Below are 23,359 nucleotides of genomic sequence, written 5' to 3'. Positions count from 1 at the left end.
TACACTCGTGAAATGGTCGTACATCACTATCTCGGAGGTGCTCTGCCCACCGCTCGTGTGTCGAATATAACACCACTTTCAAACTCACTTAAATCATTATAACCTGCCATTGTAGCAGCAGTAACCGATCTAACAACTGTGCCAGACACTTGTTGTCTTATATAGGCGTTGCCGACCGCAGCGCCGTATTCTGCCTATTTAAATATCTCTGTATATGAATACGTAGCCGGCCGAAGTGGCCGTGCGGTTAAAGGCGCTGCAGTCTGGAACCGCAGGACCGCTACGGTCGCAGGTTCGAATCCTGCCTCGGGCATGGATGTTTGTGATGTCCTTAGGTTAGTTAGGTTTAACTAGTTCTAAGTTCTAGGGGACTAATGACCTCAGCAGTTGAGTCCCATAGTGCTCAGAGCCATTTGAACCATTTTGAATACGCATGTCTATATCTGTTTCTTTCGCACTTCAGTGTATGTGTAACTTAAAGACTCACCCCCAAGTTACCATTATCACTCACGCAGGGAATATAATCGTAATAAACACGATGTGTAATAGTCTTCCTCTGGTAGCTGGCTCCTGACAGTTATGCCTTATTGTCTCTAAATAAAATTTCGAGAGGAAATGACAAGAGATCAGCAAAATGGCGAATTGTCAGGAGTACATGAAGCTGGCTGATGAAGCCTCTGTGGATAAAATGTTCACGTATCACTCGCAGAGTGAGCTGCGGTCTGCCGTCCTGCCTTTGGGATTTTCGCCGAGACGGCCCGGCAGTGCGCACGCCTGCCGCTGCCGCTTCTGACCGCACGCCTCTGCCGCTACTCTCGCTAATGGCGGAACATCCACAAAGCTGAGCGCGCGCAGAGTCCGCGGCGATTTGTTACGCGCTGCAAGGAAGACTCATCCTTTAGCCGTCAGATCCTGCAACCACCCCACCGCGGTCTGCCTCTCCCGGAGAGCAGCCAAACTCGTAAAGCACGACGCACCGCGACCCTTGTGTTTCCCCACAAACCAACAGCGGAGTTAGCTTAAGTGGGCGACGCGGTGTTTCCAGTAATAACTTCAATCTTGACAACAATTTGGCGATGGACACTTGAGTAACGAAATTACTGTTTTAATGGCACGTCGACAACGAGGTCATTAGAGACGGGGCACAAGCCTATATCAAAGAAGGATGGAACAGGAAATTGGTGGTACTGTCTCAAGGCAACCATCCCGGCATTTCGCATAAATGATGTATGGAAATCACTGAAAATCTAGATCAGGGTGGCTCAATGGGGATTTGAACCGTCATCGTCACGAATGCGATTCCATTGTGCTGACCACCCCTTTCGGTATCAGTGGGACAATATTTATAAGAAATGAATAAAACGGACTTTCCCCTTAAGGGACAATGTGCCTCATTTCGTAAGCAACAAAAATGCTGATACCCAATATCAAAAAACTGAAATTGGTTATGGAAATGGAGCTTCACGATGATTCGTTTCAGACAACAAATAGGGGCCACAGAAACCATTATAATACTGTCAAAACCTTGTAATGGAACGGTCTGGGCCGAAACAGAGTTATCTACATAACCCTTATTCGTCCAGGAAGTCCGCAGCTCGTGGTCTCGTGGCTAGCGTTGCTTCCTCTGGTCTCGGGTTCGATTCCCGGCCGGGTTGGGGATTTTCTCTGCCCGGGGACTGGGTTTTTGTGTTGTCCTTATCATTTCATCAGCATTCGTGAACTTGGAGAAATTGGACTGTGTAAAGATTAGGACTTTGTACGGGCGCTGATAGCCGCGCAGTTGAGCGCCCCACAAACCAAACATCATCATCATTGTCTAGGAAACTTAGTTGATTGCCTCTTCAAGGTACTGAAAGATGCATATATAAATTGGAAACATAGAAGAAAAACATTATACATAAAAAATAAAATGTAAGGATAGAGATTAATGGAGAACAATGTAAAACGCAAATTTCATCAGAGGTGACACAAGGATGCTTATCATCTCCTTGTATTGTTCGGCTTTTCGCGGAAAAAGTTATGGCGATCTTCGAATGAGAAACATCTGAACTCAAAAGGATCGGAATTCCCATTCATCGCATAAGAGTGGCAGATGATAGTGCCTTAACCGTCGATACTGAAAAACACAAGGAAAATATAATTTCTGAGTTTCCTATGGGTATGAAAAGGTTTCGGCTTAAAATAAATAGATAATTTGCTACTCAGATTTTTAGTAATGGCTTTCTCTTCTTACGTGCTGCAGTCTCTTTCTGCAATTACAAATATTACTGCAGAAAATTAACTTTATCCAAATGTGAAAACACTTTCCAAGGTACAACATGGTCATGTACCCAGGAACAAATATTATATTGGAATTTGAATGTGGTGCGATGGAGAAAATCTTGTCAATACATTATTTAATAGTTCATTTGTTACATTGTTAGTCTATTAAACACCAGTAATCATAAGTGAAATCAAATTAACCGGAAGAGTTATCAAAAACTAGTGACGAATATAATACATTTTTAAACAGAAGCTATTGAAAACAAACACCAACTCCAATTTTCAAGAGAAGTAAAATTGTTAAGAAACTGAATAAACTCAGTTCATTTGCAATTACGTTCCGTGATAAAACACCTTCTTCTGTTTCGAGAAGCAGACATGGTTTAACTGTCCACACAAACCACCGGAAAAAAGTAGTTTATCCTTTTAGAGGTTACCAATTCGCTCACGATTTATTGTAGCAACAGTGCATATGGAGAACATGAAATGATTACATTAGCGCAGACCGGTGTGGCAGAGCGGTTCTAGACGCTACAGTCTGGAACCGCGCGACCGCTACGGTCGCAGGTTCGAATCCTACCTCGGGCATGGCTGTGTGTGATGTTCTTAGGTTAGTTGGGTTCAAGTAGTTCTAAGTTCTAGGCGACTGATGACAGAAGTTAAGTCCCATAGTGCTCAGAGCCATTTTAACCATTACATTACCAAATCAATAGCAGAAGCGGTTGTGTGGTACCAGATATCGACTCATGCTGAAAGTCCCATATTACTACGTGGAGTAGCCTCCGTGGACGGCAGTGCAGGCGCAGACCCTGGCATACAGTCGATCGTGCAAATGGCGACTGTTCTGATATACCCGGTGATCAAAAAGTCAGTATAAATTTGAAAACTTAATAAACCACGGAATAATGTAGATAGAGAGGTAAAAATTGACACACATGCTTGGAATGACATGGGGTTTTATTAGAACAAAAAAAACGAAGTTCAAAAAATGTCCGACACATGGTGCTGGACAGCTAAACGTCAGTGACTGCGCGATTATTGGCTTTGGGGTTACCTGAAGTCGCAAGTTTATCGTGATCGACCGGCATCTGTAGGGATGCTGAAAGACAACATCCGACGTGAATGCCTCACCATAACTCCGGACATGCTTTGCAGTGCTGTTCACAACATTATTCCTCGACTACAGCTATTGTTGAGGAATGATGGTGGACATATTGAGCATTTCCTGTAATGAACGTCATCTTTTCTTTGTCTTACTTTGTTATACTAAGTATTGCTACTCTGATCAGATGAAGCGTCATCTGTCGGACATTTTTTGAACTTTTGTATTTTTTTGGTTCTAATAAAACACCATGTCATTCCAAGCATGTGTGTCAATTTCTACCTCCCTATCTACATTATTCCGTGATTTATTCAGTTTTCAAATTTATACTGACTTTTTGATCACCCGGCACGTTACGCCAGGCCTGCTCTACCTGTTCACGTATTTCTCTAAGGGTTTTTGGTTGACGAGTCGCGCGAGTCACTTCTCTTCCCATCATATCCCGCATGCGCGATCGATTTAAGACAAGTCAGGAGATCTTGTTAGTCAGGCGAGATGCTGCACGTCTTGTAAAGCACGTTGTGTTACACGGGCAATGTGTAGGCGAACTTTATCCTGTTGAAAACATATATCACCCTTCTGTTGGAAAATGGCAGAAAAATTGGTCCAACAACATTCTTCATGTACCGAGCCCTGTTCGGAGTCCCCTCCAGAAACACCAAAGGTGAACGGGGGTTGTAGCTTATCGAACCCCAGATCATAGCTCCTGAGATGGGGCCAGCGCGTCTTGGACGAATGCACTCAACAACGAGAAAGTGCTCACCAGTGTCTAGGTCATAGAAACAAACGACCATCACTTGCGGGCTTTCATTGTTGAACACCGCGGCACGCCTTTCTATTTCTCAAATTATCTTCTGACAACACTGATCGCGTCGTGCACATCGATGCTGCGGCGTGAACGGAAGAGGGGCTAGAGGTACACGTGCCCGTAGATGCACTGCTAACAACCGGTTCACAACAGTTCGTGTAGGCGCGTCTCGGCTCACAAGCCCTCTTATCTGTGCTGCGGTAGCTGGGGACCTGCCACTGCTGCCCTTACAATACGACGTTCCTGGCGCTCATCTGTGTCGCATGGACGTCCAGAACCTCGTCTAAGGGTGTGGCAATCTTCACGTGATCACCGATACCATCATCGTTGCCAAACTGAGGAGCATGTCCTTCTCCGAACGGACCATCCCGTCATTCGGAAGGTCTGAGTTTGATCCCTTTGAGACTCGCTCATTTGGCTGTAGGGAGCACGAGTGAGTCTCCAAGCATCGTTGCCTGCTTGCTTCACACGTTTGCACCACGCTGAGCCTTCTGACTGAGCATTCTCTATTAAATCGTTGACACATATGGTGCTCTGGTAGCTATGTAAATTCACTATCTGTTGGCAGACGACATCGAAACCATTATAAGTACATATACTATCCCTTAAATGGCATATGCCGTCATCGGGTCAAAATCTACATCTTCTTTCCATGTTAGTATTTTTTTCCTGCAGTGTATTAAATAAATAGTTCTAAAAGGCATAGCAATTAACTCAACTTAGAATTTTGTACATGAAGAATTAAGAATAAATTCCAAATAATTTTAATGTGTTGTACAGCATCTCAATGTGTAGAACGCGAAGTATTTACAAATGCACCATAAAACACAAGATCTAGTCAAACAACATCTAGATCTGTAGAAAAGGGCAGAGCTTATGGCTGTTTCTAGTGCGCATCCCTTCCTGTGACTCTAAAATCAGTCATTAGACCGAAGTACCAATCAAGAAACATCGTGTGCCCCTAGGTACACTATCTTCTAGGTACCAAGGCTTTTCCCTAATGAAAAATGTAACATGCACACTCTCATTCATATTCCGCATAATGTAAGTACTGATATGAAAGAAATGTGAATGTATAAACAACTTCACTCACTGTTAGTTCAGTGTTAGGACACAAAAGCGTGGTTTGATAGTTGCCTAAGAGGAATGGATTAATGAGACTTACTGCAGTATATTGAGCTAAGGCAGGTGAAATTAACTTATTATGAAAAGCAATTAGTGATTTTAAATATCGGCCATTACCTTAGTGTGTGTTATTGTACATGTCTGGCGTAGGTCTCCTTAACCTAGCGTCCGCAGCTCGTGGTCGTGCGGTAGCGTTCTCGCTTCCCACGCCCGGGTTCCCGGGTTCGATTCACGGCGGGGTCAGGGATTTTCTGTGCTTCGTGCTGACTGGGTGTTGTGTGTTGTCCTTAGGTTAGTTAGGTTTAAGTAGTTCTAAGTTCTAGAGGACTAATGACCATAGATGTTAAGTCCCATAGTGCTCAGAGCCATTTGAACCATTTTTTAACCTAGCTTGAATCATATTTTGCTTTTTTAATGTTGCAAATCCAGTGTAATCAACCACAAAAAGCACGAATGTGGCTACGAACATGGCTGTAAAATTAGCTGAAACTATTCATCACTTGATGTTATTCACTTGTGACCTTAACTATTAAAAGGTTTTATTAAATTTTTGAACGTTTTGTAAAACAAAAAAGGCACATATTTACAATTTTAGAATAGAATCTTCAGTTGCAGAATTATTTATATTTCGCTTTACCAGTTTCAACAGATTTAACTGTTGTCTTTAGGAGATTTGAAAATGTGGGATATTGTGAATGATTGGAACTTGACCATACAGTTGTGTAATATGTAAGAAGTGCATTGCAAAAACATATTGAATACTGGTTTCACAAAAGCGTAATGCAATGAAAATACGAGTAACAAACTCCAAAATGTCATGATCTTTTCAGTAATACATTTATTCAGGTAACCACATTCGTCAAGCTTTCTTGCTATCTTCGGATCTGTAAAGCATAAAGAGTGTATGCATAAAATTGGGGGCGAGATATCTACAAGACATTTTAACATAATATAGATCCATAACGCAACTTTGCACAATATTTTCAAACTATATACATCGAAAAACAAGTCGTTAAAGCAACACCTAAGATATAGAGAACGAGATGCAGTATAGGTAGTTCTTAAAATCTCCTTATACAAATAACACATACCATATTATACTATGCACTAACAATAGTAAAATATAAATTCAATGTACAATGAAAAGTTAATTCTCGATGTCTAGGTGAATTTAATCGAACTTTAGACATTGAGAAAGACACAAACTGTACCACTTCTGTACATATGAAGAAAAGTAGTCATTAGTTTACAAAATGGAGTCCTACAAACTTTACATACACCACACAATACTGAACTAATTTGTAGCCTGAAGTCTGGGTACTAGTTTGGCGCACAAGGCCTACGTACAATGAAACATACGAGATAGTCATAATAAACCAGGAATCAGTACTGAAATCATAGTATGCACGAAATTATATGGGCAACATTATATATGGTGGATGTTTTAGCTATCACATACTTCCAGATGCTCACTCATAGATTAAAAACAGAAGTACAGTATATGTCAAGTGTCGTAACATGCTGAGAATCACCTGCTCTATTCGCCACCACTGTATACAAAACATTTAACGTTATGCCACATATAATGTAGTATGAACTCCAGCGAGCGTCTCAAACTGTCGTTTAGTGTATCGGTATGTTCCGGTGTACATGTAGGAAACCGCAAGGAAAAACTAGTTCCATGTAAAACAGTAGAGCACTTCACAACGTACAGGCAACATGCTACTATGAGGGAATCATTACATTATCTTACACCGCCTGATATTAATGTTATAAAAACAAAATTTGATGTCTCGGTGCAGCACACTCCAATCCAAGATGAGGTGGATGGAAAGAAACCTAAATTAATTGGTATACAATGTTGTTGTTGTTGTTCTTGTGGTCTTGAGTCCTGAGACTGGTTTTATGCAGCTCTCCATGCTAATCTACCCTGTGCAAGCTCCTTCATCTACCAGTACCTTCTGCAACCTACATCCTTCTGAATCTGCTTAGTGTATTCATCTCTTGGTCTCCCTCTACGATTTTTACCCTCCACGCTTCCCTCCAATGCTAAATTTGTGATCCCTTGATGCCTCAGGACATGTCCTACCAACCGAGCCCTTCTTCTAGTCAAGTTATGCCACAAATTTCTCTTCTCCCCTATCCTATTCAATACCTCCTCATTAGTTACGTGATCTACCCACCTAATCTTCAACATTCTTCTGTAGCACCACATTTCGAAAGCTTCTATTCTCTTCTTGTCCAAACTATTTATTGTCCATGTTTCACTTCCATACATGGCTACACTCCATACAAATACTTTCAGAAACGACTTCCTGACACTGAAATCTATACTCGATGTCAACAAATTTCTCTTCTTCAGAAACGCTTTCCTTGCCATTGCCAGTCTACATTTTATATCTTCTCTACTTCGACCATCATCAGTTATTTTACTCCCCAAATAGCAAAACTCCTTTACTACTTTAAGTGTCTCATTTCCTAATCTAATTCCCTCAGCATCACCCAACTTAATTCGACTACATTCCATTATCCTTATTTTGCTTTTGTTGATGTTCATCTTATATCCTCCTTTCAAGACACTGTCCATTCCGTCCAACTGCTCTTCCAAGTCCTTTGCTGTCTCTGACAGAATTACAATGTCATCGGCGAACCTCAAAGTTTTTATTTCTTTTCCCTGGATTTTGATACCTACTCCAAATTTTTCTTTTGTTTCCTTTACTGCTTGCTCAACATACAGATTGAATAACACTCGCTTCCCAACCACTGCTTCCCTTTCATGCCCCTCGACTCTTATAACTGTCATCTGGTTTCTGTATAAATTGTAAATAGCCTTTCGTTCCCTGTATTTTACCCCTGCCACCTTTAGAATTTGAAAGAGAGTATTCCAGTGAACATTTTCAAAAGCTTTCACTAAGTCTACAAATGCTAGAAACGTAGGTTTGCCTTTCCTTAATCTTTCTTCTAAGATAAGTCGTAAGGTCAGTATTGCCTCACGTGTTCCAACATTTCTACGGAATCCAAACTGATCTTCCCCGAGGTCGGCTTCTACCAGTTTTTCCGTACGTCTGTCAATAATTCGCGTTAGTATTTTGCAGCTGTGACTTATGAAACACCTGCTTTCTTTGGGATTGGAATTATTATATTCTTCTTGAAGTCTGAGGGTATTTCGCCTGTCTCGTACATCTTGTTCACCAGATGGTAGAGTTTTGTCAGGACTGGCAATGTACAGCACAAAATATGTGTATGTTTCATCTTATTATTTTCAAAGTTCGGATACACCACAAAAAGAAAAAAAGATAATAGGGATTTGTACATACAAAAATAGGATATGGAGACACTCCTTAAGTTAATAAAACCGTTCTGTACCATAAAATCTGGGTAGAGAAAATTTTATCACATACTTAACAAGTCTGGATCAGTACAGGTGGAAAATAATATCCTCATTTAATGTGTACAGTACACCACTATAGACCCAAAACCTGAATGAAACAGGAGAGGGGGAAACCATTTCTTTAGTGGAGTAAATGCATAGAATTTAAGTCTTACTATCATGTTCAGATCACGTTATTGTAGGTACAGAGAAGGGAATTTATATATATATATATATATATATATATATATATATATATATATATAGCAAAAATATATAAAAATAAAATAAAGTGCCACTATCTAATGACCATTGATGTGTAGTGGGATCATAATTGTCTCGTATCCAATCAAAGGAACTGCTGCATAATGCAGATGATGAGGTAAAAGTAGAAATTTGTACCCTGAATAAATTATGTATTAATTTTTCAGTACCATAAGATCCTTAGTATCTCTATGTCAGTGTCTAAATCAAACCATGCAGCTATACAACTATTAATATTAATGCTGAAAACGGTTTTATGTGGTAGTATTAATGCACAATTGAGTATTGCTTGAATCCACCTTCAGTATGCATATTTTCATGACATAGTGTACTCAGGGTCTTATAGTATAAATTGTTATTCTACTATACAACACAGTAAAAATCTGTGCTATTCTAATATGCAAGTAATAAACTTATCAAAAAGAACTGTTACGCTTTTTATGTTTATTACTTGCATATTGGAACACCATTAATTAATATTGTCTGTTGTATGGTAGAATAATTCACACTATCACACACTTAGTACACCTTGTGATTAGAATATAAATTCTTGGAACGTTTATTTATTATGTGACACAAGTTACTGAACACATGGAGCAGATCATTTGAAGTGTAGTGCATAAAGTACATTATGGATACATATTATGTTATGTCGTATAGATATCTCACATCTTCTTTGTTTTGCTTGCCTGGCCCATGATTTATAGATCTGAAGATGGCAGTATAGTCTGGTAATTTCAATAAACATTCTACTAAAGCAATTGTGGCCTTTTCTAGTTTGATCTATTTCGATATCAGTCTTGAGTGGCCCCCCAGAGAATGATGGTAAGGATGTACAAAAATTTACATATTTACTATGATAATTATAATTAGAGACTGATAAATTACAGCAAATGAATCCCATTTACGTACGTAGTGACGTAGTGCTAGCTGCAGGGACATACAGGGTGTGTCAGGAGGAAAGGTACATGTTTTGAGGAATGATAGTATTTGCGATTCTGAACACGAAACTTGGTATGAGTGTCCCATTTCGAATGGTTTCTGAGGTAGAACATGTTTCATCTACATCGTTATTCATTTTCTGTATTATTCAGTACTTCGTTACTGTTTGCAATGTGCCACAGTAGTGCAGAGGAATTCGAGACGAAACATTTGATGATGGACATTTTTATTCTATTAAGGTGGTAAACTATCTTAAATTGGCGTACAAAAACTACCTAAACTACATCGTATGAGCATCTCGCGCGATCTTCGATATTCTCTCACTCTCTTCGCCAAACTGTTTCCCTTGAAAAAAATTAATAGGACCTTTTGGTAGGAAATTTACTGTATTTAATTTTGTACTGTGACCTGTTTCGCTAGAGACTACGGTTTTCGTGTTCTTTAACAAAAACCTACAGCACTGACATTAACAGTGTTCTGTCTCGGAAACCATTCGGAATATAACGTACGTTCATATGGATTCTTTTGTTTGGAATTAACAGTACTCAAAAATGGTTCAAATTGCTCTAACGACTATGGGACTTAACATCTGAGGACATCAGTCCCCATACACTTAGAACTACATAAACCTAACTAACGTAAGGACATCATACACATCCATGCCCAAGGCAGGATTAGAACTTGCGACCGTAGCAGCCTCGTGGTTCCCGACTGTAGCGCCTAGAACAGCTCGACCACAGCGGCCGGCAATTAACATCACTATCGCCCTTCAAAGCATGTACCTTTCCTCCTGAGTCATCCTGTATATAAAAGCATATAGAAAGTGCAACTAAGGTATTTAAAGAAATTTATAAGAAAACATATTCGAAAAACATGGCACATAGTTCCACACAACTTTTTACTGACATTAACACGTAAAAGGAATGGGCTAATTTTCATCATTCTGTAAGAGATGCTGTACAATCAAAACAGTGGAGATTTTAGATTTTAAGCTGATCTGTCAACAAATATTTAGAATTTAGGTAGGAATGTTTATATATTTCAAACTCTTCTAAGAAGTTCCTTTTGTAGCCGCTGTCAACTATTTGAATAATTTCCATGTTGAGCAAAGACGGGGGAGGAATTATGTGTTTTCCAATTCCAAAACGTTCTGCAAAAGTTGATTTATGTGAATTTTCTCTTTGTCGAGTAAATGCCGATGCTGTTTTTGACCTGCAAAATAGCGTAAAATCACTAAATAATTAAGGATACACTCGAGGCAGTAGAAGCCTCACTCGCTATTGAAGAAAGGGTAGTTCTCTACTTAATATTTATTTCTTAGACGACTATCAAGATTTGGTTTCGAGCCACTGAATATTTGTGAAGCCTAACACAGCCGTGCGCGACGTGTGCCTGCGCGCAGGTGGCTGGGCTGCAAGTGGGCGGTGGCGGCGTCCTTCGTGGCGTACATGCCGTACATCGCGGCGCAGTTCCACGCCACGTTCTACACGATGATCCCGGCAGCGCTGTTCGTGGGCTTCGGCGGCGGGCCGCTGTGGTGCGCCAAGTGCACCTACCTCAGCGTCGTCGCCGAGGCGTACGAGGAGGCCGACCCCACCGCGGGACCCACCGCCGACGTCCTCACCGTCCGCTTCTTCGGCATCTTCTTCATGATCTTCCAGTTCTGCCAGGTCTGGGGAAACCTCATCTCCTCAACAGGTACGATTCTCGAATGAAATCTGACAGTGTCAAAACGCCATCTATTCGAAACACTTGCACATGTATTACAGTTGGGCGGTTTCGACTATGTCGAGTCATCGTGAGGACTAAAAATCCGGAATCTTATCATGAAAGTAACATGTCACAGCGCGATCGAGCACTAAGCTGCATTTTTAACTACTGAAAGAATGTTCGATGAAGTCGTGGCAGGTTACTTGAGTAACAATAAACTGGATTTTTTTGCGCTGGCGATGACTCAGAGTCGTAACCGGTTAGTTGTTATGTATCTGTTAAATAAAATACGACGTTTCTGGATAAGACAGAATGGTACTAAGGTCAGTGCGGAAAGAGACAAGCAGATTGTCATTGATCTATGAAAAACAGTTTTACACCACGACACTGTTGCATTAAATAACATCGATCTCCTCGTCGCTTCAAATGTTTTCTGTTAGCCTGAGTGCTGCTTTTCGACTGTTTTCCAATGTAGTTTATACTCACTTGTGAAATACTATAAGCGAATAATTGAATAAATTTTTTGTGTTGTTAAAAATAGCTATTTTATTTACTTATTTATTTATTTAATACATTGGTACGTATTTTGAGCATGTTTTTCTCATCATTAGTCGTTTTTAATATCATGTATACGAAAAACAAATGTTACTAAAATAATCTAAAACTAAATTTCCTTGCTTTACGTTTATGGTCACAAATATTTTGATCATCAGACTTCCGGTTCCGGTTTGTAATGACCATCTTCAGATCTATTTTATAAAGCAGATCTGAAGATGGTCATTATAGACCGAAACCGGTACTTTGATGACCATAAAATTTGTGACCATAGTCGCAAAGTAAACATAATTTACTTTATAATCGGGTGGCTGTTTTATTCACGACCATGTGGCAGCTTGCGAATCTAAAATATATTTTCTGATCGCTAACTAGCTACATTTAATATAACGTTGACGCAATCACACCTTGTCAGAAATAGGGGGAGGGGGGGGGGGGCGGGCGGAAGGGGGAAGAGACATTCATATCAACTCCTAATGTTGTGATTATAGACTCATTTATTTATTATGAAATTACATGTATAGCATACATGATAGTATTTGGGATCGGTTAGTAGTGCAACAAACGGTACAATAGTACAATAACAAATAGCTAATTTTATATTATATACACTCCTGGAAATGGAAAAAAGAACACATTGACACCGGTGTGTCAGACCCACCATACTTGCTACGGACACTGCGAAAGGGCTGTACAAGCAATGATCACACGCACGGCACAGCGGACACACCAGGAACCGCGGTGTTGGCCGTCGAATGGCGCTAGCTGCGCAGCATTTGTGCACCGCCGCCGTCAGTGTCAGCCAGTTTGCCGTGGCATACGGAGCTCCATCGCAGTCTTTAACACTGGTAGCATGCCGCGACAGCGTGGACGTGAACCGTATGTGCAGCTGACGGACTTTGAGCGAGGGCGTATAGTGGGCATGCGGGAGGCCGGGTGGACGTACCGCCGAATTGCTCAACACGTGGGGCGTGAGGTCTCCACAGTACATCGATGTTGTCGCCAGTGGTCGGCGGAAGGTGCACGTGCCCGTCGACCTGGGACCGGACCGCAGCGACGCACGGATGCACGCCAAGACACGTAGGATCCTACGCAGTGCCGTAGGGGACCGCACCGCCACTTCCCAGCAAATTAGGGACACTGTTGCTCCTGGGGTATCGGCGAGGACCATTCGCAACCGTCTCCATGAAGCTGGGCTACGGTCCCGCACACCGTTAGGCCGTCTTCCGCTCACGCCCCAACATCGTGCAGCCCGCCTCCAGTGGTGTCGCGACAGGCGTGAATGGAGGGACGAATGGAGACGTGTCGTCTTCAGCGATGAGAGTCGCTTCTGCCTTGGTGCCAATGATGGTCGTATGCGTGTTTGGCGCCGTGCAGGTGAGCGCCACAATCAGGACTGCATACGACCGAGGCACACAGGGCCAACACCCGGCATCATGGTGTGGGGAGCGATCTCCTACACTGGCCGTACACCACTGGTGATCGTCGAGGGGACACTGAATAGTGCACGGTACATCCAAACCGTCATCGAACCCATCGTTCTACCATTCCTAGACCGGCTAGGGAACTTGCTGTTCCAACAGGACAATGCACGTCCGCATGTATCCCGTGCCACCCAACGTGCTCTAGAAGGTGTAAGTCAACTACCCTGGCCAGCAAGATCTCCGGATCTGTCCCCCATTGAGCATGTTTGGGACTGGATGAAGCGTCGTCTCACGCGGTCTGCACGTCCAGCACGAACGCTGGTCCAACTGAGGCGCCAGGTGGAAATGGCATGGCAAGCCGTTCCACAGGACTACATCCAGCATCTCTACGATCGTCTCCATGGGAGAATAGCAGCCTGCATTGCTGCGAAAGGTGGATATACACTGTACTAGTGCCGACATTGTGCATGCTCTGTTGCCTGTGTCTATGTGCCTGTGGTTCTGTCAGTGTGATCATGTGATGTATCTGACCCCAGGAATGGGTCAATAAAGTTTCCCCTTCCTGGGACAATGAATTCACGGTGTTCTTATTTCAATTTCCAGGAGTGTAGTTACTTTCATACTACATGCATGCAATTAAGAAAGCCCAATGATGAGATTACCAAGTTAAAAATGTGCAACAGCTGTGTTAAATAAAAAAAGTAAATAATGTGACACGTAACCACTAACCAACACTTAGGCGCTACGGCCATTTTTACCGCAAATGCACTTTCTATTCATATTAACGTCCCATATTATTGTGACCACCTGTAAAATGTTTGAGCACATTTTAAACCACAAGGAGAGCAGCAAGACATTCAATGAGGTTCTGGAGGGTATCGACAGGGATGTGGAGCGGTGCCGACAACATGTAGCTGCTGCACTTGGTTTCTCGGTACAGGATACATGGTACGAACAGCCCGATCGAGGCGGTCTCATAGATTCTCGATTACTGGTGAGAGGAGCACAGTAAACTCGTCCTGGCACTATTCGAACCACGCACGTACACTACGAGCCGTGTAACACTCTGCATTCTGTTGCTGGTACATGCCGTGGTGCCGAAGAAACAAGAACTGCATGTAGTGATGGACATGATTCTCTAGGGTAGCTGTATATTTTTGTTGATCCATTATGGCTTGCAGATTGTCGAGATCACCCAGGCAATGCCACAAAAACATTCCTCAGACCATAATGCTCACTCCTCCCTATACCTTCAAACCGTGGTTCATAAAGCGTGGTTCATCTGAAAAAATCACCTGTCGCCACTAGATGGACATCCAGTAGCAGTATTGGCGGGTAAATACCAGCTTTCGACGCCGATGAACAGCAGACAGCATGGGTGCATGAACCAGGCGCCTCCCGTTAAAGCTCATACGAGTCTAGCTTTATAGAAGTCGCCCCGCTTTCGCATTATCACAACGCACCGTTTTCTGCATCCTCCGACACGGTGAACTGTCGTTGAGGAGATACTGTTGATAGCTCCTTGGTTCATTTGGGCAATAAGTTGCCGAACAGTTGCATGTCTGAAACTTCCTGGCAGATTAAAATTGTGTGTCGGACCCATACTTGAAATCGGGACCTTTGCCTTTCGCCGGAAAGTGCTCTGCCATCTGAGCTACCCAAGCACTACTAACGACCCGTCCTACATCTACATCTACATATATAGTCCGCAAGCCACCCAACGGTGTGTGGCGGAGGGCACTTTACGTGCCACTGTCATTACCTCCCTTTCCTGTTTCAGTCGCATATGGTTCGCGGGAAGAACGACTGTCCGAAAGCCTCCGTGCGCGCTCGAATCTCATTTTACATTCGTGATCTCCTCGGGAGGTATAAGTAGGGGGAGCCGGCCGCTGGTGGCCGAGCGGTTCTGGCGCTACAGTCTGGAACCGCGCGACCGCTACGTCGCAGGTTCGAATCCTGCCTCGGGCATGGATGTGTGTGTTGTCCTTAGGTTAGTTAGGTTTATGTTCTAGGGGACTTATGACCTCAGCAGTTGAGTCCCATAGTGCTCAGAGCCATTTGAACCATTTATAAGTAGGGGGAAGCAATATATTCGATACCTCATCCAGAAACGCACACTCTCGAAACCTGGACAGCAAGCTACACCGCGATGCAGAGTGCCTCTCTTGCAGAGTCTGCCACTTGAGTTTGCTAAACATCTCCGTAACGTTATCACGCTTACCAAATAACCCTGTGACGAAACGCGCCGCTCTTCTTTGGATCTTCTCTATCTCCTCTGTCAACACGACCTGGTACGGATCCCACACTGATGAGCAATACTCAAGTATAGATCGAACGAGTGTTATGTAAGCCACCTCCTTTGTTGATGAACTACATTTTCTAAGGAATCTCCCAATGAATCTCAACCTGGCACTTGCCTTACCAACAATTAATTTTACATGATGATTCCACTTCAAATCGTTCCGCACGCATACTCCCAGATATTTTACAGAAGTAACTGCACCAGTGTTTGTTCCGCTATCATATATTCATACAATAAAGGATCCTTCTTTCTATGTATTCGCAATACATTACATTTGTCTATGTTAAGGGTCAGTTGCCACTCCCTGCACCAAGTGCATATCCGCTGCAGATCTTCCTCACAGCTTCAATTCTGCCAGTAGCTCGTCTCCTACCTTCTAAACTTCACAGAAGCTCTTTAGCGAACCTTGCAGAACTAGCACTCCTGGAAGAAAGGATATTGCGGAGACATGGCTTAGCCACAGCCTAGGAGAAGTTTCCAGAATGAGATTTTCACTCTGCAGCGGAGAGTGCGCTGATATGAAACTTGGCATTGCTGAAATATAATGTTCCGAATTTTTAGGTGAAAATTCTTAAGCCTTTTCAAGTGAAACAAATATTATTAACATTCTACATCTTTCTTCTTCTCATCTCATTATATATTTCTCAACGTCGTCACCCTCTAGATGAACACATTTCTCCCAACGAGAGACCAGTTTGTTGATACCGTCACTGTAGAATGTTTGACTTTGTTGACGGAGCCACAACCTCACTTCTGCTTCATCACTATCGAAGTGAAATTGTTCAAGGTGTTCTCTATGTTTTGGAAACAGAACGAAAGTCGCATGGGCCCAAGTCGGAATCGTATGGGGCGTGATCAGTGACAGTGAAACCAAAGCATCGGATTGCTGCAAATGTCGTAGACCTCGTATATGGTGAGGTATTGTCATGTTGAAGGAGAGAGTGCTCTATATGTGGACGCACCCTTTGAATTCATACATTCAGTTCGTCACGCACCGCCATAATTATGTTACACACCACCATGTTACACGCTCCATTTCGGAGCCCTCTAGTGGCAGAGGGTTGGAATTGGCGTCAGAGAAGCGGTAATGTCAAACGAGTAATAAGCTTGACATTTAATACCTCAACCAATATTGAGAACACAATAAAAAATTCGGAAGCATTACTTCTCTGCAAGCCCTCGTAGGTAAGTGCACCACCTGCGAAAAGTCTGTGGTTGCTTTTGAATATTATCTCGCGTGTAATTAATATATAGTATGAACAACTACACACACATTAGACTTCTCTGGGTCAAACATCAATTACTACTACATCTCCCGACGTCTCTCTGCCAAGGAATCCCAAGCCCAGTCACAAATTTTTATTTATTTCCTCACCATAGTACTTTTGTCAATAAACGGTAGTGGGATACCGAATGAAATGATTTTTTGGAAGACAAGACATATTGCACCTACATAATTTCATTGATTTGAGGATATCACGTGATAAAAATGCAAGTAGGGTTTTGCTTGGTGGTTGTTTTCTCGTTCTGTGCTGGTTGATGCGGAGGAGTTCATTTTGTTCGATATTCATTATGTATTAGCTCAGTTACGTGGCGGATAGATGGTTGATGAGCGAGGGTCTGCGTTTATTTGACTGACACCAAAAAATTGTTCAGTTGCCTCTAAGCACTATGGGACTTAACATCTGAGGTCATCGGTCCCCTAGCCGTATAACTAGTTAAACCTAACTAACCTAAGGACATCACACAGACAGATGTCCGAGGTAGGATTCGAACCTGCGACCCTAGCAGCAGAGTGGTTCCAAACGACTGACACAGTTGAGTTGAAGAGTCCGTATTAAAATTTTGTAACAGCAGTGGAGTGTACGTCGTAGCTTCAGGCGCTCTTTCTTCCTAGCAGCGAGGGCGTAAATGCCTGATATGGAGTCAGCTGTAATAGATTGTTATGGGAAGGGCCAGCAGTGTTTTCTGAAACAGAGAACCGTGTAAGTCGCAGGGCCTCGACTGGCAGCAACAATAAGAGTTTATTTTCTGGAGCCTGCTGTAGAAGGCAAGAGGCGGGCTCCATCCATTATGTATTAGCCCAGTTACGTGGCGGATAGATGGTTGATGAGTGAGGGTCTGGGTTTATTTGACTGACACCAAAAAATTGTTCAGTTGGCTCTAAGCACTATGGGACTTAACATCTGAGGTCATCGGTCCCCTAGACGTATAACTAGTTAAACCTAACTAACCTAAGGACATCACACACACAGATGTCCGAGGTCGTTGGGAGGGGTGTTCTGAAATATATACAAAGTCTGTGGCTGACTCAAGTCAGAACGCTGTCAGTTGCAATACTGTTACCTGTTGTCTGAAGATATATCTGCACAGAAACTATTGACTGTAACAATTCGGAGATACGATACTGCACTATCTGTATTCTTCAGAAGCACGACGTAGAGTTCCTTCAGACGTACATCATACATCTTGAAGAACATACAGGCACTGCAGTGTCGTATTTATCGTATTTAAATGTCTCCTCTGTAAGGAAATATGCATAATGAAGGATAGGCTAATGCTACGAAAATTTGTGAGGACCTTATCTCACCTTTCGAGCCGATTCCAGACGGTATCCTCGATAGTTTCATCACTCCAATCCACAAGCCTCGGGATACATCATGGATATGCGATTACCGCCACCTAAGGTTACTCGACAAAAAGATCCTTACCCGGCTGTTGGCTGTGCGGCTTAAATGGAAGGCTCGGTATATGGTTTCCCCCTAACAAACTTCTTTGGCAGGTGCCAATAACATGCGCACTGCTCTCTGTCGCTATCGGGACACAATTGCTCTTGCTCACGCTCGTCGTATGCCTGGACTTTTTGCAACTCTTGACATCATCCAGGCGTTCGTTAGGGTTGATCACGATTACCTGGGAAGGGTGTCCTTGGCGTTGACGTCCAGTCTGCATGGTGCTAATTTACTGTCAGTGGGAAGCATGTATGCCGGTCACACCATCACGGGACTCACGTCGTAATGTGTCTCCTTCGTGGAGCTATGTTTCGTGTACTCTACAATGACCGCCTCAGTCCTCCCATCTCGATACGTCGATCAGTGCGTCAAGACTGCCAGAATTGTTGTATGCTTTAGCCTTGGAACCGTTGCTCTGAGGGCTCTGTCAACGCCTCTCTGTGATGTCTCTCGGTAACCAAGTACTCAGCTGCACTGCTTATGCAAGCGATGTCGTCATCGTTGTTCGTAACGGAGCTGAGGTCAGACAGTCACAGGTACAGGTTACTACCTACGGTGAAGCCTCTGATAGCTGCCTTAACGCCCGCAAATCGAGCACTGCTCCTTTTCGTGTAGCTGATACTCTCCGATGGTTAGGTCCCGATTTCGCAAGTGATCTGTGGCACAAATTTTCCCAACTACGAGCCGAGCTCTTAGATCACCGTTTACGAACATTTGATCTTCTGCAACGGACACAATATGTAAATGTATATTAGGCGTCACGTAGCCCTCACGTGGCACATACATTTCCTATTCCGCCATCCACAGCCTGCTGCATGCTAGCGGCATTGGGTTCATTTGCTTGCCACGGCATGCTGTTCAAGATAAGCTACGAGACCCTCACCTTCTCGTGGTGAAGGCGTGGTTAGGTACCTGATAGTGTGATAGCCCTTTTAACTGGCTCTCATGTGGCATTGTGGCGCTGTTGTCCTACGTGCCTTACCAGCCCACTACTGGAGGCCTTTGCACCACACTCTCTCTCTCAGCACCTATCCAGCTTCCGGACGTCTCGCTGCCCTTCCTTTACTTCCGCCTATGCCTTTCTTAAGCAGCAGCGGTCACCGAATGTAGATGGCGGGAAGCGTCCCCATGTCAACTGGCGTGCCGTTTGGCGATCGGTGTGCGCTCCTTATCTGTGCGCTGGCGTCCAGTCTGCATGCTGCTAACTTACTGTCAGTCGGAAGCAAGTGCGCCGGCCACGCCTTCGCGATAGTCACCTCGCAGACACCACATTGTGCGTCAAATGTGATGCTTTGGCTACATAGAGCATCGCCTGGCCGGCCGAAGTGGCCGTGCGGTTAAAGGCGCTGCAGTCTGGAACCGCAAGACCGCTACGGTCGCAGGTTCGAATCCTGCCTCGGGCATGGATGTTTGTGATGTCCTTAGGTTAGTTAGGTTTAACTAGTTCTAAGTTCTAGGGGACTAATGACCTCAGCAGTTGAGTCCCATAGTGCTCAGAGCCATCCAGCATCGCCTGTTGTGCAGATTCGCAAGAGGTGGCACCTGGTTTTTGGTGCGACAGAACTTGTCCCTAATTACCTGAATGACTCCTCACCAGCTACATACTCAACATCTCCCCCTTCCGGAGGCGGGATACTCCCCGCAAGCAATGACGAACTCTGCGAGGTGGATTTGCGTACACGCAGCACACTACTTGTTTGCTGATGGCGAGAAGTATCCTTGACTTTTGGCAGTTCTTTAATGAAAGCCATTGTGCAGTTGTCCGCTATCTAAAATACAGACAATTTTTCTCCAATTTTCTTTGCAGTATCCTCTTTAACATACCACAGATCTAGGGTGCTCCTGTCTTGAAGAGTTGATCCCCGCTTATAACCGATGTATTCTCTGAACATCGGAATGTTCTTCTCGGAGAAACCGCGTCGATCGTCTTAATGAGCCTGAAGTCTCGCTGCGTCATCCTCCTTACGACGCCGGTTTACTGCTATTCTTGTAGATATTAGTGTAAAATAATATAAAAAAGGAAAATAAATAAGTAAACAATTGATGTTCATTCTACCTGTACTCCACGCCCCCTATGCTCTCCTTTGTTCCTAGAGGGTGGGAACGGCACATAATGGCCACGGCTGGGGTTGAGAACTCTGCCCCTTTCACCCCTCGACCACCCCCCCTCCCTCTCCCATCCCCCACGCCTCCCTTTGCGCACCACGAAGGTTCCTACAACTAAAAAAAATAGAAAGGCAAACGCTCACGATAAGCGGGAATCCCGGGTTTCAATACCAGTTTGTCTTTTCATTTTCGTCATTAAATTATCCGTCTACTGGTTGTCCATATTTACAAATGAGGATACATTTCACGGTAGTCCGAGATACACTCCTGGAAATTGAAATAAGAACACCGTGAATACATTGTCCCGGGAAGGGGAAACTTTATTGACACATTTCTGGGGTCAGATACATCACATGATCACACCGACAGAACCACAGGCACATAGACACAGGCAACAGAGCATGCACAATGTCGGCACTAGTACAGTGTATATCCACCTTTCGCAGCAATGCAGGCTGCTATTCTCCCATGGAGACGATCGTAGAGATGCTGGATGTAGTCCTGTGGAACGGCTTGCCATGCCATTTCCACCTGGCGCCTCAGTTGGACCAGCGTTCGTGCTGGACGTGCAGACCGCGTGAGACGACGCTTCATCCACTCCCAAACATGCTCAATGGGGGACAGATCCGGAGATCTTGCTGGCCAGGGTAGTTGACTTACACCTTCTAGAGCACGTTGGGTGGCACGGGATACATGCGGACGTGCATTGTCCTGTTGGAACAGCAAGTTCCCTTGCCGGTCTAGGAATGGTAGAACGATGGGTTCGATGACGGTTTGGATGTACCGTGCACTATTCAGTGTCCCCTAGACGATCACCAGTGGTGTACGGCCAGTGTAGGAGATCGCTCCCCACACCATGATGCCGGGTGTTGGCCCTGTGTGCCTCGGTCGTATGCAGTCCTGATTGTGGCGCTCACCTGCACGGCGCCAAACACGCATACGACCATCATTGGCACCAAGGCAGAAGCGACTCTCATCGCTGAAGACGACACGTCTCCATTCGTCCCTCCATTCACGCCTGTCGCGACACCACTGGAGGCGGGCTGCACGATGTTGGGGCGTGAGCGGAAGACGGCCTAACGGTGTGCGGGACCGTAGCCCAGCTTCATGGAGACGGTTGCGAATGGTCCTCGCCGATACCCCAGGAGCAACAGTGTCCCTAATTTGCTGGGAAGTGGCGGTGCGGTCCCCTACGGCACTGCGTAGGATCCTACGTGTCTTGGCGTGCATCCGTGCGTCGCTGCGGTCCGGTCCCAGGTCGACGGGCACGTGCACTTTCCGCCGACCACTGGCGACAACATCGATGTACTGTGGAGACCTCACGCCCCACGTGTTGAGCAATTCGGCGGTACGTCCACCCGGCCTCCCGCATGCCCACTATACGCCCTCGCTCAAAGTCCGTCAGCTGCACATACGGTTCACGTCCACGCTGTCGCGGCATGCTACCAGTGTTAAAGACTGCGATGGAGCTCCGTATGCCACGGCAAACTGGCTGACACTGACGGCGGCGGTGCACAAATGCTGCGCAGCTAGCGCCATTCGACGGCCAACACCGCGGTTCCTGGTGTGTCCGCTGTGCCGTGCGTGTGATCATTGCTTGTACAGCCCTCTCGTAGTGTCCGGAGCAAGTATGGTGGGTCTGACACACCGGTGTCAATGTGTTCTTTTTTCCATTTCCAGGAGTGTACTTTCAGTCCTAGGTGAAGTATTAAGTGCTGAAAACTTGTTTCAAAAAGTAGTGCAGACATATCTGTCACCGATTCGCCAGCATAAATCGTTTATCTCGATTCTCTGCCCTTGGAGATTTAATGCCATTGACCACCCACATGTTCCGTTCTTCAGTTCTTCACATTTAGTAACTAATGCTTAGAAGACCACCTACTGTCCAGCAAGTACGTCTAGCTTGCACGTCAGCTTTATTTATAACGATAAAGGCATTCAGGGTTAACTAATAGTTCTAAAAATATCTTCCGTCGCTTGTCACGGAATTATATTGAGTTTGAAATTTTTATCCTGCGATACTGTGTAGTATCAATTTTTCCTCACAAATTACGCACAGTTTCGTATATTTTACATTATTCTTGTATCTGATATGTATTTTGCAAATAACAGTCCTATGAGAGGGCGTGGAATCACTGCATTATGAAGTACTTTCAATTTACTTTTTAGCTACTACGTTCCCGATGTCACTTCGTTAGAGTGTCTTTAACACCCCCCCCCCCCTTCTTTTCATGCGTGGATATCGTAAAGTACTTACCTACTGCATGACTGTCTTTCACTTTCTTAATTTAACAGATGCGGAATATTATTGTGTATATTACTTGTCTAACCCACCTTCCAGGCAATCCGAGTTCCTCCTCGTTAACGAGCTAATTCCTGAAAGGGTTTTTAAATTTTTCCGCTTAGAGAAATAGTTTAATGGTCTTACCCATTACTGTCAGGGATAATGCCAACGGAGAGGAAAGACGACCATAGAGAAGGCAGTTCCTACTAATCAGGAGCGATAAAATTTGACTCTTTGGCACCATTGTCTGCGCTTCAGGAACTCCAGGTTGCACTCGATTATTAACCGTCGTTTCTGATAACAGCCAACAGTTATTCAGCGTAGAAATAGAAGAGCATGGCTGAATTCTGCTATTTCCAGACTGTATTTTGTT

General features: G+C 44.1%; 1 protein-coding gene across 1 annotated transcript in view; it reads left to right on the top strand.

Annotated features, from left to right (window-relative positions):
- LOC126252847 (UNC93-like protein) overlaps window positions 1-23,359 on the top strand; it is a 432,164-nt gene that overhangs the window by 236,531 nt on the left and 172,274 nt on the right. The window contains exon 3 of the mRNA XM_049953795.1: window positions 11,276-11,571. Coding sequence (XP_049809752.1) covers window positions 11,276-11,571 — 296 coding nt within the window. The remainder of the gene's footprint in view (window positions 1-11,275; window positions 11,572-23,359) is intronic.

This window comes from Schistocerca nitens, chromosome 4 (genome assembly GCF_023898315.1).
Source record: "Schistocerca nitens isolate TAMUIC-IGC-003100 chromosome 4, iqSchNite1.1, whole genome shotgun sequence".
NCBI classification, from domain to species: domain Eukaryota; kingdom Metazoa; phylum Arthropoda; class Insecta; order Orthoptera; family Acrididae; genus Schistocerca; species Schistocerca nitens.
The sequence above is the reverse complement of the archived record's forward strand: the minus strand, read 5'-3'. Positions and strand labels throughout refer to the sequence as shown.